This window comes from Eleginops maclovinus, chromosome 16 (genome assembly GCF_036324505.1).
Source record: "Eleginops maclovinus isolate JMC-PN-2008 ecotype Puerto Natales chromosome 16, JC_Emac_rtc_rv5, whole genome shotgun sequence".
NCBI classification, from domain to species: Eukaryota; Metazoa; Chordata; class Actinopteri; order Perciformes; family Eleginopidae; genus Eleginops; species Eleginops maclovinus.
Genome location: NC_086364.1, coordinates 18544900 through 18563742, shown reverse-complemented (window position 1 = coordinate 18563742; position 18843 = coordinate 18544900). Strand labels below are relative to the sequence as shown.

Here is an 18843-nt window from a genome sequence, read left to right as displayed (position 1 = left end):
ACACACACACACACACACACACACACACACACACACACACACACACACACACACACACACACACACACACAGCAAAGCTGACCGTGTAAGTTACCAAATTAGGGAATAATATGCAGGGTCGCACACTGTTCTGCTCGGTCAGGACACACACACAAACATAGACGAACACACACGCATACACAGGTGGTGGAATTCATCCAGAATACCAGACATATTTAGGTAAGTGTTGATTCATATGTGATTTATTAGTCAAGTGCAGCATATTTATCTAGTTTTATATAACAGACTGCAGCTCTCTACAATGTAGGAAGGGTAGCATTAAAACTAATACATGTACTCTTGATGATAGGACTGATACACAGCTTACTGAAACTCGGCGTCTCCAACGGTAACACATATTTAACCAAAGAGCAAAACCATTTGTACGACATTTACACTAGATGTTCTTTCAAATGGAATTGCTTTATTTACGGCAGGTGTTCAGCGTAAGCCCAGGCTCAGTAAGGACAGTTCAATACCATTATCAAGTCCAAATACAGTTTCAAATCCCAAGCAAGCCCTTTGAATCCCTTATCAAATCTGATTAGGTTAAGCTTGCTCAAGAAATTGAAATGACTCGAGCAGGTTGATAATTCCTCTAGAGAATAGTTGCCTCTCTTCTGCTGTTGTTGAAAAACACTGTATACTCTTACATGGAGTATTACAGTGGTTGTTTGAATTTTTAGCAGCTGCCAAAAGTTAGGTTTTACAGAATTAACGTTAATTAGCTACAGTAGATCTTGATTTTATATGCCACATTTGCCATTGCAACCAGTTAAAAGAAACAATCAGGGATGAAAATAATAGGATTCCCTTTTCGTAATGAGATAAAAAGAGCAGATAAGAGTTATAATCACCCCTCAACTTAATACAGTGCATGTTGCAACCCAGGAAATGGATCCAGCAGGGTGCCATTACTCAACCCATAATGCATCAGCATGGGGAACCAACCCAACAGTTCAGAAGAGTTTGTTAAAAACAATGATCCACATCAAAGAATTACTCAGCAATAATCTGTACTGATATACACATGATGTCCAGCATTAATAGGAAGCTGCATTACACAAGCGTGAAAACAAAACACTGGGCTGTTGCTAGCCTGTTTTCCACCGTGATACTGATCTGACTTATCTCCATCAGCTGCAAGCACAAAACTCTCTTTGAGAAATCAATTCAGCATGACGAAATCATATTTCTGACATTTGGATCCTCTAATTGTCTCCGAGACAGCAAACACTGATTTTCTGTAATGGATTTCCCTGCCCCTCACATCACTAATGGCTGTGACATTAGTTTTTTGTCCCAGGAGATGGGTGTCTTTTTTGGGACAGCGCAGAGGAGACATTACACTGTGTCTGGTTTTGTTTACTTTTCAATTAAAGATTGGGCTTTTAAAGATTTGTGTCTGCGCGTCAACGGCTGATTTAGTAGACGATAACAGGCCAATATGGACTTCAGTTTTCGCTGTCCCGAGCCGGGCTGACAGATGACACACACACACACACACACACACACACACACACACACACACACACACACACACACACACACACACACACACACACACACACACACACACACACACACACACTCTGATCTGTTCGTTAGCACAGCATCTCGTTAAGTCTCTGCCGCTCAGCCAGCCAAAGGAGGGCCTGTCCAGCATCCATCGCCATGCCGACGCAAGACCGCCAACCGGAACAAACCAGATCAGAGCTCAGAGTGTGGGAGATCTGTCACACACACTCATGTTAGCACTGCCTGCAGCACGCTAGCAGAGTGCTAACAGACACACACACGGGGACACAAATGCCAACTTCCACTGATGACAACTGTCCTCTGCCGCATTACGCATGAACAAAACATAGAGAAGCTTCTGCCGCTCTACATGTATTTGTTTATCTAAAGGACGAAACCCTGAACAGTTTTCATAGCTAGGTTAATTGCAGGTTAAACTGTCTGAACAATGTTTTTCCAGATGGTTTGGCATTTCACTCTGTCCAATGCGTCTCTAAATGGCTGATGGGAAAATTTCGACACTGTTGCCCAATTAGCTGTCTGCAAGATGTACACTCTTACCATATGAGGTCTAGTCCGTCTACATTCTGCTTCACACTATGCCTGAGGTTTTACTTGGGGAATGCACCCTAATGGATGGAGAAAGAAACCCACACCAATTTCTTTTCGTTCCCCGAGCCCCCACAGCTCCACAGTGTTGAGTGAAGCACTCTCTGAATACACGGGGGTGCTTTAAAACTGCACCAAACTGATATTGTCAGCCGGTTTTTAGTCACGTCTCCAGCTCTGAATGCAGTCATAGTGGGATTCCTCTCCTCTTTCCTTCACACCAGAGAGCGCCAGACATAAAAGAGTTCACAGTGAAATTGCGATGTTTACCACTTGCATGAAATTGGTTTTAAACCTCACCAAAGTTAAAAAATGATACAGAAACCTCCGCTTTATTAATCCCCAGCTGGGAATGACGACATTGAAGCTGCCGATAAAGAGGCTTAGGTGTGAACAAAGCGAGAAAAAAAAGGTTGTCAAACATATTAAAGAGCATGTCAGCTTCTCTGTGTGACAGCCTAATTTCCCTCAGGCTTTCAGCTAGGTTTTTATGGCTGCTCATGCTTATGTCAGCGACCTCTGACCTTCACATTTATCAAAGACTAGAGAGGTAGCGGCAAATACAGAAGTGATTACACTGCAACAGGAATACATAATTTATAGATGTAGAGTGCAGACAAGTTCTCATCCACGCAGGTAGTGTTAGTTCCTAAATCAAAGCAGATTTGAAGTATTATACTTTAAGAGATATTTTGCCAAGAATCCTCCCGACTCTCAAGTTTACTTTTGATATTCCTGCAACTAGACGTTTCCTTAATTATAACTGTGACAATTATGATCATAGCTATTCCACAGTCAACCGTGTAAACAGATAATCATTATGTAAATTACGCCCAGAGATAAGGAGGAAGGCAAAGCCACCACAATCACATCCCTTTTCACTTTGCTGAAATAGAATTAGAACTGATTACGTGGAAATTGTTGCACAGCACTCAAAGTTGAAATCATTTTAACTTTCGCCTTGTTTAGGCCAGAGCTTTCAAAGTAAACCAATCAGATGACAGCCGTAACTGGAGATGGTGCTTCAAAGTGATTCAGGTTGGCTACCTAAAAACTCAATACATGGAGTGCAAAACAATAGTTTTTCACCCACTGTTGAAAACACATGCGTGAAACTGTTATGCAGTTTTGTTCCTCAACTTCAACACTTGTTTTCTATAAGTGCAGCGATATGAGCTCTCTGCTGACAGTTGGCTCTATTTTCAATGTAGCAGCGTTTTGTTCTGTGAGGTATGGCTCCTTCCTCTCCTTTCAAGTATATAACTGCACCATTATATAGCCTACTTCAGCTAAATTCAGGCTGTTTAACACACAGCAGACCTCCAGCACTTCAGCTGGGTCAGCTGCTTCATGATGCCCTCATATCACACAGACACAGGCTGTGTGTGTGTCGAGGAAAATGCTGTGTGTGTGTGTGTGTGTGTGTGTGTGTGTGTGTGTGTGTGTGTGTGTGTGTGTGTGTGTGTGTGTGTGGTGTTGTTTCCATTTATGTTTTGAACTGTGATAATAGAGGTCCATTAGAAGGCAGACAGAGGACCAGCGAGAGCAGCGTTCCTTCATTACAGACTAATGGACATTAAACAGCAGTGTCGTACACACACAAACACACACACACACACACACACACACACACAAAGCAGCAAACAATAACAGTTTTTGATAAGGCTGCCGCCTCTAAGAGATAATTAATGATCATTTGCGCTGTCTGAGGAAGATTAATCCGTCTTCAGTAACCTATTGCATGTGTGTGTGTGTGTGTGTGTGTGTGTGTGTGTGTGTATGTGTGTGTGTGTGCATAACCTTTATGAGATAGATAAACAATGCAAAGTTCAATCAAGAAAACAATAAATCTTTCACAGGGAGAGCACGTCATTTATTTGGTTTAATCTCACCATCTACTTCCTGGTTTAAAACAGATTCCACATTTGCCTTTGAATTAACTGTAGCTCTTTACCGTCAGTGCTTCACTGAAAGCATCACAGCAAGGATTAGTCTTGGAGCAGATGTGTACTTAAAATCATTCACATGCAGCTATTTTATTGTTTTAATAGGAAGTTAAACATTTTAACCGAGAAAACCCTGCACTCAGTTACACTTAAAGTACGAGACAAGGGCTGTGTCTGGAATCTCTTCCTGCTCGCTTTGTGTCAACGTATATGCATTAAGGGACTAAACAATTAAATGAAACAACGGAATGGACACCAGTAAAGTCTATTTAATAAATGCCAACAATCCCACAATGCAATGATCCATATTTTACAGATAGAAAAATGTCAGTGTTGACACAAAATGATGATGAAGTCAAAAATCAATTAAGAGAAAATCCTTTAGAAATGCCTTGCCTTCACACCAGTTCCCTCCTGAATATTTTTTAAGGCCCGCTCTCTTACATCAGCAGTATGATTCCCCATTTTGACAGTTTTACTAATATCCGGGTCAGTGTGTAGAGCTTTGACACTGAAGCCAGTCAGCTATAATGGCCTAACTGAAGCGGCGACTGAAAGAGGGATTATAACTTTTTACATTTTAATATTGTACCCTCATGAACTCTCTCCCTGTGCGACTCTGTTTAAACTGCAGCTCTAAAGCAGCACAGTGTCCCTGCAGTGTGACATGTTTTATAAGACCAGAGTAAAAGAAATTGACAACTTGACATGTCTTTGCTAAGATTTAGTCGAGCGTCCAAACAAGCAGATGTGACATCTTCTGTCAGTTTAAATTCGGTGTGAGTTACGCACTCAGACGCATAGGAAGTCACCAAAAAAAATCCGATGCGAGCAGCAGTCCAGGACAGAGCATCGCCGCTACACAAACTTAGCCCTCCCTCTTCAGTTCAGCCGCAGCCTTTCAAAACGACCCGATTAGAAAGCCACTGCTCTGTGATGCAATAAACATCTTATTGCCTTTTTAGCTGCTAAACCCTTTTACACGTTACCTTCCGTGTATGACATTTAAAACACACGCACCTGCAGTCTCTATGGTACACACACTCACACTGAAACACACTCTAATTTACCCCTTGCTTCCCCTACGCACACGTGCTCTCTATATATGATACTCATAAATAATAAGAGTTATTGACTCAGCACATGGACACTCACACACATCTAAGCCAACCCCCTCCCCAATTCTCTAATGTGCAGCGGTGCTATTCTGTTGCCTAGTAACCAGGTAGAGTTTCTAGTAAGGCTCTTTCGACGAGAGAATCCCACTGTCCTAGACTTCTGCCTCTACCTTTGCCTACTCTCTAACACAGACACACACACACACACACACTCAAATGTTACCATAAATATGAGGCTGCTTTCAATATACTCCGAACATCCACTTTAAATTTAACCGGCACTTTCCTTCACCAACAACCTCCAATCATCGTAAAACTAGGCTGCTGTGAATTCTTTTTCTCCACACTTCACTTCCACACACCAATGCACGCTGTCCATCTCTCTCTCTCTCTCTCTCTCTCTCTCTCTCTAACACACACACTTACAGTAGTGCATACAGGCCCACTTTGTAGACAAAGCAGAGACACGTGCTACAGAGTAGAGAGAGAAAGAGAAACAGAGAGGAGAGGTTGCAGATTTTAAGTCTCCACGGAGATGCAGTATCACGCTATATCCATTGTACACTACTGCTGTAAAAGCACCTCACACACACACAAAAACAGTGCGGAGCCACACATTTGGCACAAGATGCAGCCTTAGAACTGCACGTTGTGTCATGTATTTAATATTAAAAGCATAACATAATTGTATAGTGTTACAAAAATGAATTAGTGTACAAATGACCCCATCGAAATGCACCCAAATCACTCCACTTAAAAGGGGCCCTATTATACTTTTTGGGGGGTTTTCTCTTTCCTGTAGTGTGTTAAATAACTGTGTTTGCATGTAAACGGTCTGCAAAAGCTAAAATCCAAAAGTTCTCTCCTCCAAAAAATGGCCGTTCATTGTTAGTATTAAAGGAGGTCTGTGCTGAAACAAAGTTACAAATGCATGCTGAAACATTGATGTGATCTCGATCTCTCTTTCTCACTCACAATGTGCAGTGCTGTCCGCATTGCCATGACAACGTAGTGCTGGATGCTGATGGGTTTCCCGGATCTTTTATTTATTCATCCCATCTCTGCATTACTCTTTCATACTACTGCACACACACACACACAGATGTGCATCCTCATACATGAGCGGATCCATGCATACACTCCAAACCACTTCCAAACATAGGTAAACCCTCAATAACTAGCTGGTTTGATCACCATCTGTATCTGTACGTGTGCGGCTGTGGGAAATAATGTGCATCTGTGTTTATGCAGAATGGGGAGAGCAATTTCGTGTTGCCTCCGGAATATTGCTGTGTGATAAAAAGCTGCCCATACAAAGTAGGCCATTACAAATGGTCTAGCTTTCTTTCTCTCTTTTTATTAGTGTGTGTGACTTCCTGTCATTCCAACCATCTATCAGACAGTAATGTGATCAGTGGCAAGACGAGGGCTGCTGTGTTATTCATGTGGAGCTCTACTGTGGGAGAACAGCGGAAACACAAAGACACACATGCAGAGCAAACACACACTCAAACAACAACAAAAAAAGCTCATTAGTAACGGCAGTGCAGCTACTAAACAGCTAATGCAACAGGGCTAAGTGACCTAAAACCATATCTGAATACTAAGCAATCGTAAAGATGTTACATAAAGGAAGAAACGAGGGTCCGATGATAATCTGACGGGGGCCGATGCACGCTCCCTGAGGAACCCCCGTTCGACTTCACCCTCCCAGCTAAGCCACTATAAAAAGAAATACATTATCGCCGTTTTGGGGGATATTTGTCACGCCTTGAAGATCCTAAAAGGTGTAAGTGTGTGTGTGTGTTTGAGGTCTATCATCGCTATGAAGCTGTGGCTGCTTATTTTCCAATTACCCCTGATGAATATCTGTCCCTCCGTCCCTCATTTATCACCTGAGTAAATCCACTGATCTCTACTCCCCTTCAGATCTAACCTTTGACCGGCAGAACATCACGTACAAACACACACACAGTCGTGCCCCGTAAATCAATACAGCCTGGGGGTTGGCCAATGCATAATGCTGAGACACTGACAGTAATGATGAGAGAAAGAGAAACACCCCGACAATTTATTTCCACAAGTGGTCTCACAATCAAATAAAAAGACCCCTTTAGTGCGAGTGAGTGCAAATGCATATTTCATACTGCAGTAAAGTGAAAAAAAGTGCTTGGTGCATTTGCACTCAGGACTTGTGCACGTTTGAAGCAGCAGGACGAGACAAAGGAGGAGAAAGAGAAACAAAGAAAAGAGCACACATTATTCAGCAGCAGTTTTTTTGGAGAGCGGGAAGGGGAGGGTGGGGGGAGAGAGTAGCTATGTTTTGAGGACGAGGAAGCCGCTGCATCTTCACTGCAGCAACCGTCAACTACAAAGACAATAAAGAGTCGGAGCACAGAGGTGTATGCTCATCACTCGCACATGAGATTGGCTGAACACTTTGTTCAACGGTCGGACCGGAGCACCGTGGTAAAGTACACACGGCTCGCAGAACAGATTGGATTCAAATGATCAATTTCTGTCCTTTTCAGTTCTCGGTCTGTTCTGTTGCCGCTCGGCTCTTTCATCATCTCCTCTCTCGGTCCTGGTTCTCTTATTAATCTCTTTCATCTTTTTCCCTTTTTGTCTTGTCCCGACTTTAAGCTCCCATTTTTCCAACATCCTGCTATAATTCCCCCTTTCCTCTCTCATAAACCTCACCTGTCTGTTTTCTATCCATAACTTCACTTGTTTCCTCTTTTCCACCATTTCTTCAGTGTCATCCATCCATCTTTGTCTCTCCTTCTCCTCTCCAAAATGTTTGCCCCGTGTCAGCTCACCCACCACCTGCTACCCTCACTCACTCACACACACACACTTGTTTCCTGTCTCATGTCAAAGAAATTGACTTTCTTTCAGTATGAATTTCCATAATGAGAGAAACAGGACAGATTTTGGATGGTGAAAACACAGCATACACTTCTACACCATCATCAACATGATGCGTAGCCACGGCAACAACTGCCAAAAAGCCCTCCCACAGTAAAGGAGTGCCAATCAGCGAAGCATTGTCACTACAGGGAGCGTGATTGACAGCTCTCTGACAGAGAGACACAGACTGGGCAGACACTGTGTTTATCCTCTTCTCTATACTATAAATCAATTCCCATCTGCCTTCACTGTGTTAGTCTGATAGTACACATCAGAATCAAATGCTGGACAAAAGTGTACAGTGAAAAGGCTGAGAAGCTATTAATGGAGTGTCTGATAGTATCAGGACACTGGCAGGTGAAAAGAAAACGTCTGGTGGCAGCGTGTGTCACAGAGGTGGCACATGTCTGTCTGCAGCTCTCCACAGGCCGACAGTGTGGACACATGCAGTGTGTAGGGAATTAGACTTTACACTAGTGGCAAAAGCAAACAAAGCACAAAACAAACTCAAACTCCTGCCGAGGCACCAGGTTGTGAATCCCCCAGGGATCCATTGTCCTTGCAAGAATGTTGTCATTTTTCTCCTTTAACAATCGAACAGTGCAAAGAACTACAGCTTTTACATCCTCTCTTGACCTGGTAAAAAACATATGCCTTTCCTGGGCCCAATCACTCCTCCAATAAATAGCCGAATCACCCAGTGCCTCAAGCTGCCTTCAAAACAAAAGTATGGACTTAACAGAAATAATGGCACTGAAATGACATCACATAACTCTATTCAAAACATGAAATAATACAAAAGCTAGCTAAAGAAATGACAGAGTAGGTTAGATAATAGAAGATGTCTATATTTAGTAGGCATAGTTAAACACCAATACAACCCAAGGGCAGAAATGACCTGTTTTACTGTATACAAACAGCAGGGGGATGTTCAAGAACTCGAGATACTAACCCTTAACAGATTAACCCTCTGAACATCCGCAGCCACCAACTTCTCTCAGATTGACCTTTAACCTTTGACCCATCAGACTCATCAGTACACTCTGATGAACCACAACCTTTGGATGGCAGAAAGCTTTATGAAGTGCGCTGACGGTGACGTAATGTCTTCCAACGCATCCCACGGTGGTTAAAATAAAGAAAAACTTATATTAACATTAAAAGTTAAGCAAATAAAATGTATACATTGTGCTACGGTATATAACATTAGATAATTAAAAATGTTTATATTTCTAAATATATATAGTGGTGTTGGTTTTAATAAAGAGATAAATAACAGAGTATTGCTCGAAATGTAAAGTGAACCAGAATAGTTTTGGGCAATATCTTTTTTTTTTGGGTTCTGGCCGAGAGTTACATCATTTCTAGTCTCACATCTGTATGGTCAACACAGCCTGGTCAAAGGTAACACAACAAGAAACCTTTGAAGCTTATTACTTTTATAACATGCCAGGCTATATCTTGTTTGTTTAATCCTCCAATAACCTGTTCTCGGTTCCTGGAAACCTAATTTTAAAAAAGGAAATTACTTCTCTTTGCAAAGAAACAGTGCAGAAAATAACCCGCCCCCATTACACAACTTTTCTTAAATGTCAGTTTTTTTAATGGCTAAATCAACAAGGGAAATATTTGATAATGACTTAGCTAGGGCTGACCTCAAATAATCGATTAATCGTTGGTCGACCAAAAAAAATACTTGTCGACCAAATTCCATTGGTCGATTGGTCGCAGGGGAAAAAAGCCGCGTCTCGTCAAAGGGCTTCCGGGACTTTTAATTTGAAGGGCGTGACAAGAAAGACGTTAAACGGTTTTGATTTGTTTGACAAGGACAGCATCGACTTATTTGGCTATCATGTCTGGAAGGAGCTCTAAGATATGGGAGCATTTCGAAAAGGATAGAGATGACCCAAAGAGGGTTATATGCCAAATTTGCAGAAAAACATTTGCCTATCATTCGTCCACGACGAACATGATTTACCACCTCAAGAATGTAAGTAGCTTAGCCTACTAGCCTAGCTATCCTATGTGATGAAGTTAATGCAATTAGGCCTATTATAAATATATATAAATTATAAATAATACATTGAATTAATAAATAATGAATTAAGTACATTTAGTTTTGTCGCTAGTATTGGTAAGGCTAAATTATCCAGCTCACTGGTTAACTTATTATTTAAATCTCTACAGGCGCATCCACTTTATTGCAATCTAGCCCCCTCCACCTCCACGTCATCCTCATCATCCTCCTCATCCTCCTCATCATTAACGCAGCAGAAGCTCACAATGAAAGCCCCTCTGTCTGAAAAAAGGAAGAGAGACATAACTGACAAAATAGCTGACTTCATAGCGCTGGACATGCGACCTGTGAATATCGTCAGTGGTGAGGGATTTAAAGATCTAATTAATTGCCTCGAGCCCGGATACAGCCTGCCAAAACGTGAAACAGTGATGCACGCGATTACAAACAAATACAGCACAATAAAACAAACACTCCAGGGCAAGATCGATAACTGCAAAGCACTCAGCTTCACAACAGATGCATGGACATCTAACCAGATGGAAAGTTACATGACGGTCACAGCGCATTTTATTTCGGATAACTGGCAACTGCATTCATTCGTGCTGGAAACGAAAGAGTTGGGAGTGAGCCACACAGCTGTCAACATAGCAGAGCGACTCAGCGAAGTCATGGCAGACTTTAAAATCCCCGCGGAAAAAAGGGTCGCTCTTGTACATGACAATGCCGCGAACATGGTGCTGTGCGCCCATCAGTTAGCGCGTAACCCGTCCTGGGGTAACGTCCAAGGAGTTCGTTGCGCAGGGCACACTTTGCAGCTGTGCATCAATGCGGCTCTTAAAAAAGATCCCATTTGCCGTGTCATAGCAGCTGCCAGACGTCTTGTTGGACATTTTAAGAAAAGTGCCAAGGCTACAGCGGCTCTCACTGAAAAACAAACACAACAGAACGTGGTTGAACACAAACTCATCCAGGATGTCTCCACGAGATGGAACTCCACTCACTGCATGTTGGAGCGCCTTCCCACACAGCAAAAATACTCCGCGGTGGATCCGCCCCGGAGTTCATCCTCCGGAGGTCGTCCTCCGGAACGGATCCGCCAAACTGATCCGTATCGGCGTCCACTTGCACGCCGCGTATCATCCGCCGCGGAGGCGTTGCGCGGACCCAAAAAGGACCCGTATATCACCCGTAACGGATCCGCGCTCAAAAGCTCACCTCCGTAACGGGCACGGTTCGGACCCGCGACATCCGAGACGGACTCATTTCGTGTCCGCGTACTGCATCCGTCACGGACCCACTATTTTGTATCAGCTACGGACCCATTCCGGACTCATAAATGTTCCGGGCCGGGACCGTTTTGGATCCGTGTTAATGAACTTACTTTCTTATTAAGGGTAATCCTAATAAACTAAACCAGTTAAGCATTTGTTTCAAACAGGCTTTGTATTACATTCTAATTTGGCAGAAAACACACTTGTCTTGAACTGCAAAAGCCACATTTTAGGCTAATAGCCTACAAAAAAATAACCCGACAAATGATAACTGTTGTATTTAATGTATTGTATTTAATGATTGTTGATCTCTTTCGCCTTCCTGGTGGCCCGATCCCCAGCTAAATTAAACCAACGTATGGCGTGCTTGCTGATGTCTTCGTCCATTGCAGACTTGCAGGCAATTGGGTTTTTCCTCACGGCACCTGTAATCAGACAGAATTCATGTTTGTGACGGAACATTTCAATCGCACATTGGCCTATATGACGATGCGACACTGGAAAACCCAAGCAAACAAAATATTTACGGCTGACTAGGTGGGGTTCGACAACAATAGGCTATAACAAATATATCCAAGCCTAGAAAGTCTCCGAGCAGTGTAGAGTAATATGCAGAGACCACTCGATAGTAGAACTATGAGTACTATCCTAGTTAACAAGCAGTCATTTTAACCGGATAGTCAATATAAATAAACCTTGTTGCGATAGAACACGTTCTCTTCATATAGAACGAGCGCTTTTTATGCGTGTTCGCAAGGGGAAAATAGTCCAATCAATCTAATGCAAAAACGGCTAAACAGAGAAAAATGTAGGCCTAATAGTAAAGGTTCATACTGACTATTAAATACCTATGCATGATATATTACAAATATTCCGATTGATATAAAGTAGGGCCTGTGTTTTTTTTCAAGGTTAAAGAATCACAGTTAGAATAGAAATAGAATAGTTGATCACAGTTTAAAATGTTATCCTATTCACCTATCTCCTATGTCTCCCAATGGAAAATTAATTTGAAATCTCCAACTTTGACCTTGAAAAAAGTAGGCCTATGTTTACATTTTTAAATATCTTGGTCAGTAGAGGACAGTGTTCAGTGTCCAGTAAATGGCTGGAACAAGCCAGGTGCCTAGTAGGCCAGGTGCTGGATTGATACTTCTGAAGCCAGACTATCCACCACTAGATAGGACGGTTATTGATAAAGGGTGGGGTTATCGATAAGGGTTCCAAGACGTTATTTATTTTTAGTCAGAGCTGAGCAGATTGAATAGGGGAAAGCCGTGCTGAATTTTAGAGTGTAACTTTATTTAGTTTAGTGATTAGCAGTGTTTATTATTTTCTTGGGGGACACCTCCTTTTCCCCCACATTTCAGACTGTGAGATGGCAGGAAATAAACGAAGACGATTCATTTTGTCTGCTGCCTCCTTCATCCTTTTGAAGTGGCTACCGCTCAGCGCTACAGTATTCTATAATGTTGTGGGCAGCATTCTAGACAAAACAAAAGCACAATACTGCTCAAATTCAATGATATACCCTGACTGCACATGCAAAATGCTCAAATTCCATGACTTTCCATGACTGGAAAAACCTCTATTGAATTTCCAGGACCTCTACTGATATTCCAGGACGGGTGGGAACCCTGATATAAATGCATGGAAAACAAACTAATTAGAAAAGCTGTGAATTGTGGATAGGTACTTTGTGGCTGTGTTTGAACAACTACTTACAGAAAAGAAGAGGCCTAATGGCCATCCGGCTGAAAGCCCTCTTTGAATTCACCCCCTTCCAGTTTATCTGGTGGGCCACAGCAACCCCGAATATTCGACCAAGGATGTTCCAGGTTATCCTCTTCAGGTCCTGGCCTCCGATTATCGATAAAGAAGATATCTAAAAGGCATAGAGTAGACACTTACGATTCACATTTTCTTATGGACGATCTATAGGAACTTATTGGCTCCATGCAAAAAAAAAAAAAACTCACAATTTGCTGTCGAGTGGAGGCATTGGCCTGGTCTTTAAGTAGATCTTCAAAGGCATCTACTGCCTGTAGGTCCTCCAGGGGAAATTGAACGTTGGAAATCTCAGGTCCTGTCATCTCTGGCGTGGGGCAATTTTGGCGGCTTGCCAGGAAATCCAATTTAGCCAGAATCTGCTCGTTCTGGTGAACGATTTTCTGGAGCAGCGTCAATTTCTGGACCTCAAACGCTATTGAAAAACATGTAACATTTCTGTTATGGCACTGTATTCTCTTCTTCGAAACACTGAATGGAATATTGGTGTAATTTCAATGCAGTGTATATAATACCATATCATGTTTTACTGTTTAAGTCATTACTATTATTATTGCATTCATTGTGTATGTGGGCCAACTGCAGTACATAATTAAATCAATCTTGCAAGCCAAAAAACACACCATGGGCCAGATTTGGCTCATAGGCCTGAGTTTGCAATTTCTGAGTGACCTAGTAACCCTTTAATGTATCAGGTATTGCTCACCAGAGCAGGGGGCATCATGGTTCATTCCTCCATGCCTTGCTACGCTGGATCTTGGCGCTTCAGGAGGTGGTGAGAGTGCGGGTGCTGGTGCTGTTCCTGAGCGTTGGTGAAAATGGCAGTGTAAAAGAAGAGAATACAGTGCCATTAAAATGGTGTTCTTGTGCTAACCGTGGCTGATAAAACAAATGTGCTTCCATATTTAATAATTCAGAAATCAGTTCCTACCATGAGTCATCCTCTGCTTCGAAGCAGTTCCTCGGATGATAGGGGAGCTTTGAAGCTGGGACACACCTGCACCATGGCAATGGAGAGAAATTTGACATGTTAATATTTGGAAATGGTTTAGTGATTAGTGATCCTATTTAAGAAAATTAAAAAAGCTATGGACATGTCCCCTGCACCATAAAGACCAATGCCTGACGTTTTCTTGCGTTATATATTCTAAAGGAAATGAGAATTTACTATACTCATACCATTAAAATAATGGAATACCCATACTGTTTAACCCCTTCGCGTAGGGTGCTAAAACCTGACTGTCCACAAAATTGTATTGACCAAGTCTTACTCTATTACTTAAGGCACCCTGCAATGTCATAGTAATGTTGTTATGATGTAGTTGAGCATTTCCAGCAAAGTGTGAACAGGCCCACTGGCAGGCCCATCTACACTAAGAGGCCACGTAATGCAGTAAAACTGCTTACTATGTGGACCAACTGTAATACACATTTGAAACACACCTTGGGCCAGATTTGGCTCATAGGCCTGCAGTTTGCAATTCCTGAGTGACCTAGTAACCCTTTAATGTATCAGGTATTGCTCACCAGAGCAGGGGGCATCATGGTTTATTCCTCCATGCCTTGCTACGCTGGATCTTGGCGCTTCAGGAGGTGGTGAGAGTGCGGGTGCTGGTGCTGTTCCTGAGCGTTGGTGAAAATGGCAGTGTAAAAGAAGAGAATACAGTGCCATTAAAATGGTGTTTCTTGTGCTAACCGTGGCTGATAAAACAAATGTGCTTCCATATTTAATAATTCAGAAATCAGTTCTTACCATGAGTCATCCTCTGCTTCGAAGCAGTTCCTCGGATGATAGGGGAGCTTTGAAGCTGGGACACACCTGCACCATGGCAATGGAGAGAAATTTGACATGTTAATATTTGAAAATGTAATTGCATGAAATCTTGCATAACGCAGGTGTATTCTGTTCATTTAGTATAGATTGACCAGGATATATCCTCCTTCATAACAAAACTATATTCATCAGCACTAACATTGTAATATTACCTCTATATGTTTTCACACATTTTATATGTTGCTGATTGTGTACTGTAAGTTGCTTTGTATAAAAAAGTTTGTCGCTTTGGATAATTGTTCAATATTATGCCAGACATCAGTCTTCACCTGGAGAGTTTACATTACCTTCAGGTGCCCCCATGTCCTCATCGCTGGAGGTGTCATCTCCAAAACGATGGCTGTTAAGTAAGCATATAATTACTGTTATATTAGTATACCTGGTCTCTTGACAATATTATTCCTGCTGTTACCTGCACATAGAAGCTGTGCAGGAAACCTTGAACTTTTGAACAAGGCAAATCTCACTTACACTGCCCTCCTAGGACGCTTAGATGGCAGACATGTCTCCAGCTCTGCATCCGTCTGCAGCTCGGAAGTGTTGCAGCCTTCCCCATAGGACCCGAGCATCGCCTCAGCATCCTTATAGTGGGCTAGAAGGAAATATTTACATTATACAGCTGTACAGAGGATTGATATACAGTAATATGCAACAGAGCACCCCTCTGAAATGTCAGGAAAAGCTCATTGTAAAAAAATGTATTTTCCTACAGAGATGCATAGTAGAACACTTGAGTGTAATCCTAAGAGCATTAAACAGCCCTCCATTGACCTGAAACTTACATACTGCAATTCATTATTGTGAACGTCAATAACAGCAGTATAAAATGTTTCAGAAATCACATGAAATCTTTTAGGAACATGGATTTTACCACAGCTTTTGATGACCCGCATATCGTATTGGAGCCAGTTTGGCTCTGGCTCCTCACAGTTAGCCACAGCTCTTTTAATTCGGTCAGAGCTTTTGAAACTTGGCCAGGACACCTCCCCATCGTCACACCAGCTGTCTGGCACCACAGCGATGTCGTTCGTGGCGGTGAAGGAGATGAGGTTGAAAGGCATACTACATATAGGCAGAAAGAAAAAATAATCACCAAAAAGTAATAGCATGGAGCTCAGGTCATGACAACAAGCAAGTCTTAGCAGTCACGGTCAATCACATGATTGTTCACGGATTTTATGTTATAAGATATCAGGATACAGGATATGAAGTATGATAACATAGAATGTATTACTAACTGATATGTGTAATAGCATTTCATCACTCAAAGTGGTTCGCGGGTTTAGCTAGCTCATGGCTAGCTAGCATTCTTGCTAAACACAGGCGGCTACAAGATAGACGGTGGTCACTTCTTGTATAGCACCGATGTATAACGGTATTATAACACTAGCTTTGAATTATTTGTGTAACAACTATCTAGCCCCTATAACTTATCGGCCATCTGTGTAATACAGACTAGTCTATCTAGCCATATGATAGTGGCAATTCACCCGCACCATTGCGAACAGTTCTGTTCTACCCATTCAGGGAAATCTGGAAATCTGTTTTACATAACTTACACCGTTTTCCTATAATTGTATTCCAAGTCATAAGCAAGTTTGACAATATCCATATAATGAAAATTATATAGGGACGATCTACTTTTATGTAACAATATAATAAATGTAAAAATCAATACTTACTTTGCGAGCTCAAAATTATGCTGTGCTGGCCGTGCGTCCGTTGGAATGATGGCGCGTCCGCGTCTGCGTATCCGATACGGGTGTGTCGCGGAGCCGCATTTTGACAGTAGAGGCAGAAGGACTTTGGTAGAGGCGCGTCCGTGTTTGTGAATCAGATTTGGATCCGGTCATGATCCGCGTTTTGACAGTAGAATGTGCGGCGGCGCGCGGTGGCGACGCTGATCCGCCAAGCGGAACCAAAACGAATGTGACAGTAACGCGGATGTGATGACTTGAAAGCGGATCCGTATCGGAGTCCTCTGCTGTGTGGGTTCTGGAACAGAGGTGGCCGGTCACCGCTGTACTTTCCGACCCCGTTACCACACACAGATCTGACCGCGATTTGGATCTCACCACGGTCCAATGGAGGATAACAGAAGACATAGTGTCGGTGTTGAAGCCGATGGTCACACTTACAGAGTTGCTTTCACAAGATCTTAATGCATCTCTCTCTGCCACGCTGCCCATGCTCATAAACATGAAAAGACGTCACCTGTTGCTGCGCGAGGATGACAGCGCGGCCGTGACAGCACTGAAGAAAACACTTGGTGAGGAAATTGACAAGAGGTGGGAGCTAAACAAGGAGCTGCAGTCCAGCATTTACATCAAAGCTGCTGTCTTGGACCCACGCTTTAAAAGCTTATCGTTTATGGAGGAAGAGAAACGCAACCAGGCATACACTACGGTGTTGGATTTAGCTGAGAGTCTATCTCCAGCAGAAGAGCCTGCCCAGACACAGCACGCCAGTGGGGACGACAACGAACCCGGGCCTGTACCACAGAAGAAAACAAAAAAGAATGAAAAGCAGGACGAAATATCCATGCTGATGGGTACAGATGAGGAGCTGCAGACAGAAGAACAGAACAATGAAATGAAATGGTACTTGGAGGATAAAACAAAAGTTGAGTCGGGACCGCTAGCATGGTGGCAAAAAAACGAGGAGCGTTACCCGAAGCTGGCCAGAGCAGCCATGCGTATTCACTCCATCCCATCCACGTCCACACCATCGGAGCGCATCTTCTCTAAGGCCGGCTTCATTGTTAGCAAGACGCGGAGTTCACTTCTCCCTGACAATGTGGACAAATTGGTCTTCCTTTCTCACAATTTGAGAAAACTCAGAGCCGAGGACAAATCACTGTGAGCTTCAGGTTTTTTATGCAAGTCTACCTCGTTGGTCTGTTAATCTGCACTGTCTGTTTCAAATTAGGCCTATTTATTAGTTTAGGGCTATTCATGTTTGCCTATTTTACAGCAATCATATTTTTTTTCGTTATGTACATTTCCAAAAGAAACGAAAATAATAATATGTTTTTTTTTTTAATTAGTTTAAGGCTGTATTATTATTTTTGGTTTTGTTGAATTGTTGCATCATCATTCAGTACGTGTGTGGCGCCTGTTTAAAATAAATAATCAGAATGTTCAAACTCCGTCTGTCTTTCTGCGAACGTCGGGTTTTTTTCTCACTCTCCGACTGAGAGAAGAACTTGTGTAGGCTATAGGCCTAGTGTTTAGATGAACCAGGAAACATTTTGTTAGTAGTCACACAAGGTTACTCCCGGCGTTAGTGGTAAATGTGAATAGATGCGGTAGCCGGGCATTAAAGGTAAAACTTCACAGATGTGTATCCCGGTCAAAATTGTAAAAAAAAAAAAAAAAAAAAAAAAAAAAAATTGGGGGGGGGGGGGGGGGGCGATTAGTCGATTAGTCGGAGTAAATGACGACCACTGGTCGACCAACAAAATCCTTGGTCGGGGACAGCCCTAGACTTAGCTTTGGAGTTGCTGGTAGGTTTTTTTTGTTACCCTCAGTCAGAACTAAGCTAGCCGTTTCTGTTAGGCCTTTGTGCTAACCTAACTAGCTACTACCCACAGCTTACAGTATCAATCTTCTTGTTTAACTCAGCAAGAAAGCAAAACAGCGCATTTTCAAAAAAGTCGAAGCCACAGCAAATGTCGACCTTAACTTAACAGACACCAGCTTTCGCCTGGCTGACGGCACTGACACACTGAGTCGGAAACACACGCACTCTGGAGTGCTCTGTAGAGTCATCCACTCAGAGCCTGAGGCAG

General features: G+C 42.5%; 1 protein-coding gene across 2 annotated transcripts; it reads right to left on the bottom strand.

The window, feature by feature from the left end:
- Positions 1-11701: 11701 nt before the first annotated feature.
- On the bottom strand, positions 11702-17040 carry LOC134878612 (uncharacterized). 2 transcript variants are annotated; one of them, XM_063904766.1, is made up of 11 exons: positions 16736-17040; positions 15925-16115; positions 15525-15645; positions 15341-15393; positions 14973-15038; positions 14747-14842; positions 14151-14216; positions 13926-14021; positions 13411-13634; positions 13157-13316; positions 11702-11856 (listed from the first exon to the last, which is right to left on the bottom strand). In XM_063904766.1, exons 2-11 carry the CDS (start codon positions 16112-16114, stop codon positions 11726-11728), a joined length of 1203 nt encoding a protein of 400 aa, XP_063760836.1. In that variant the 5' UTR covers position 16115; positions 16736-17040; the 3' UTR covers positions 11702-11725. The 2 variants fall into 2 exon arrangements, with proteins under 2 accessions (XP_063760836.1, XP_063760837.1); XM_063904767.1 differs by lacking the exon at positions 15925-16115.
- Positions 17041-18843: the final 1803 nt, after the last annotated feature.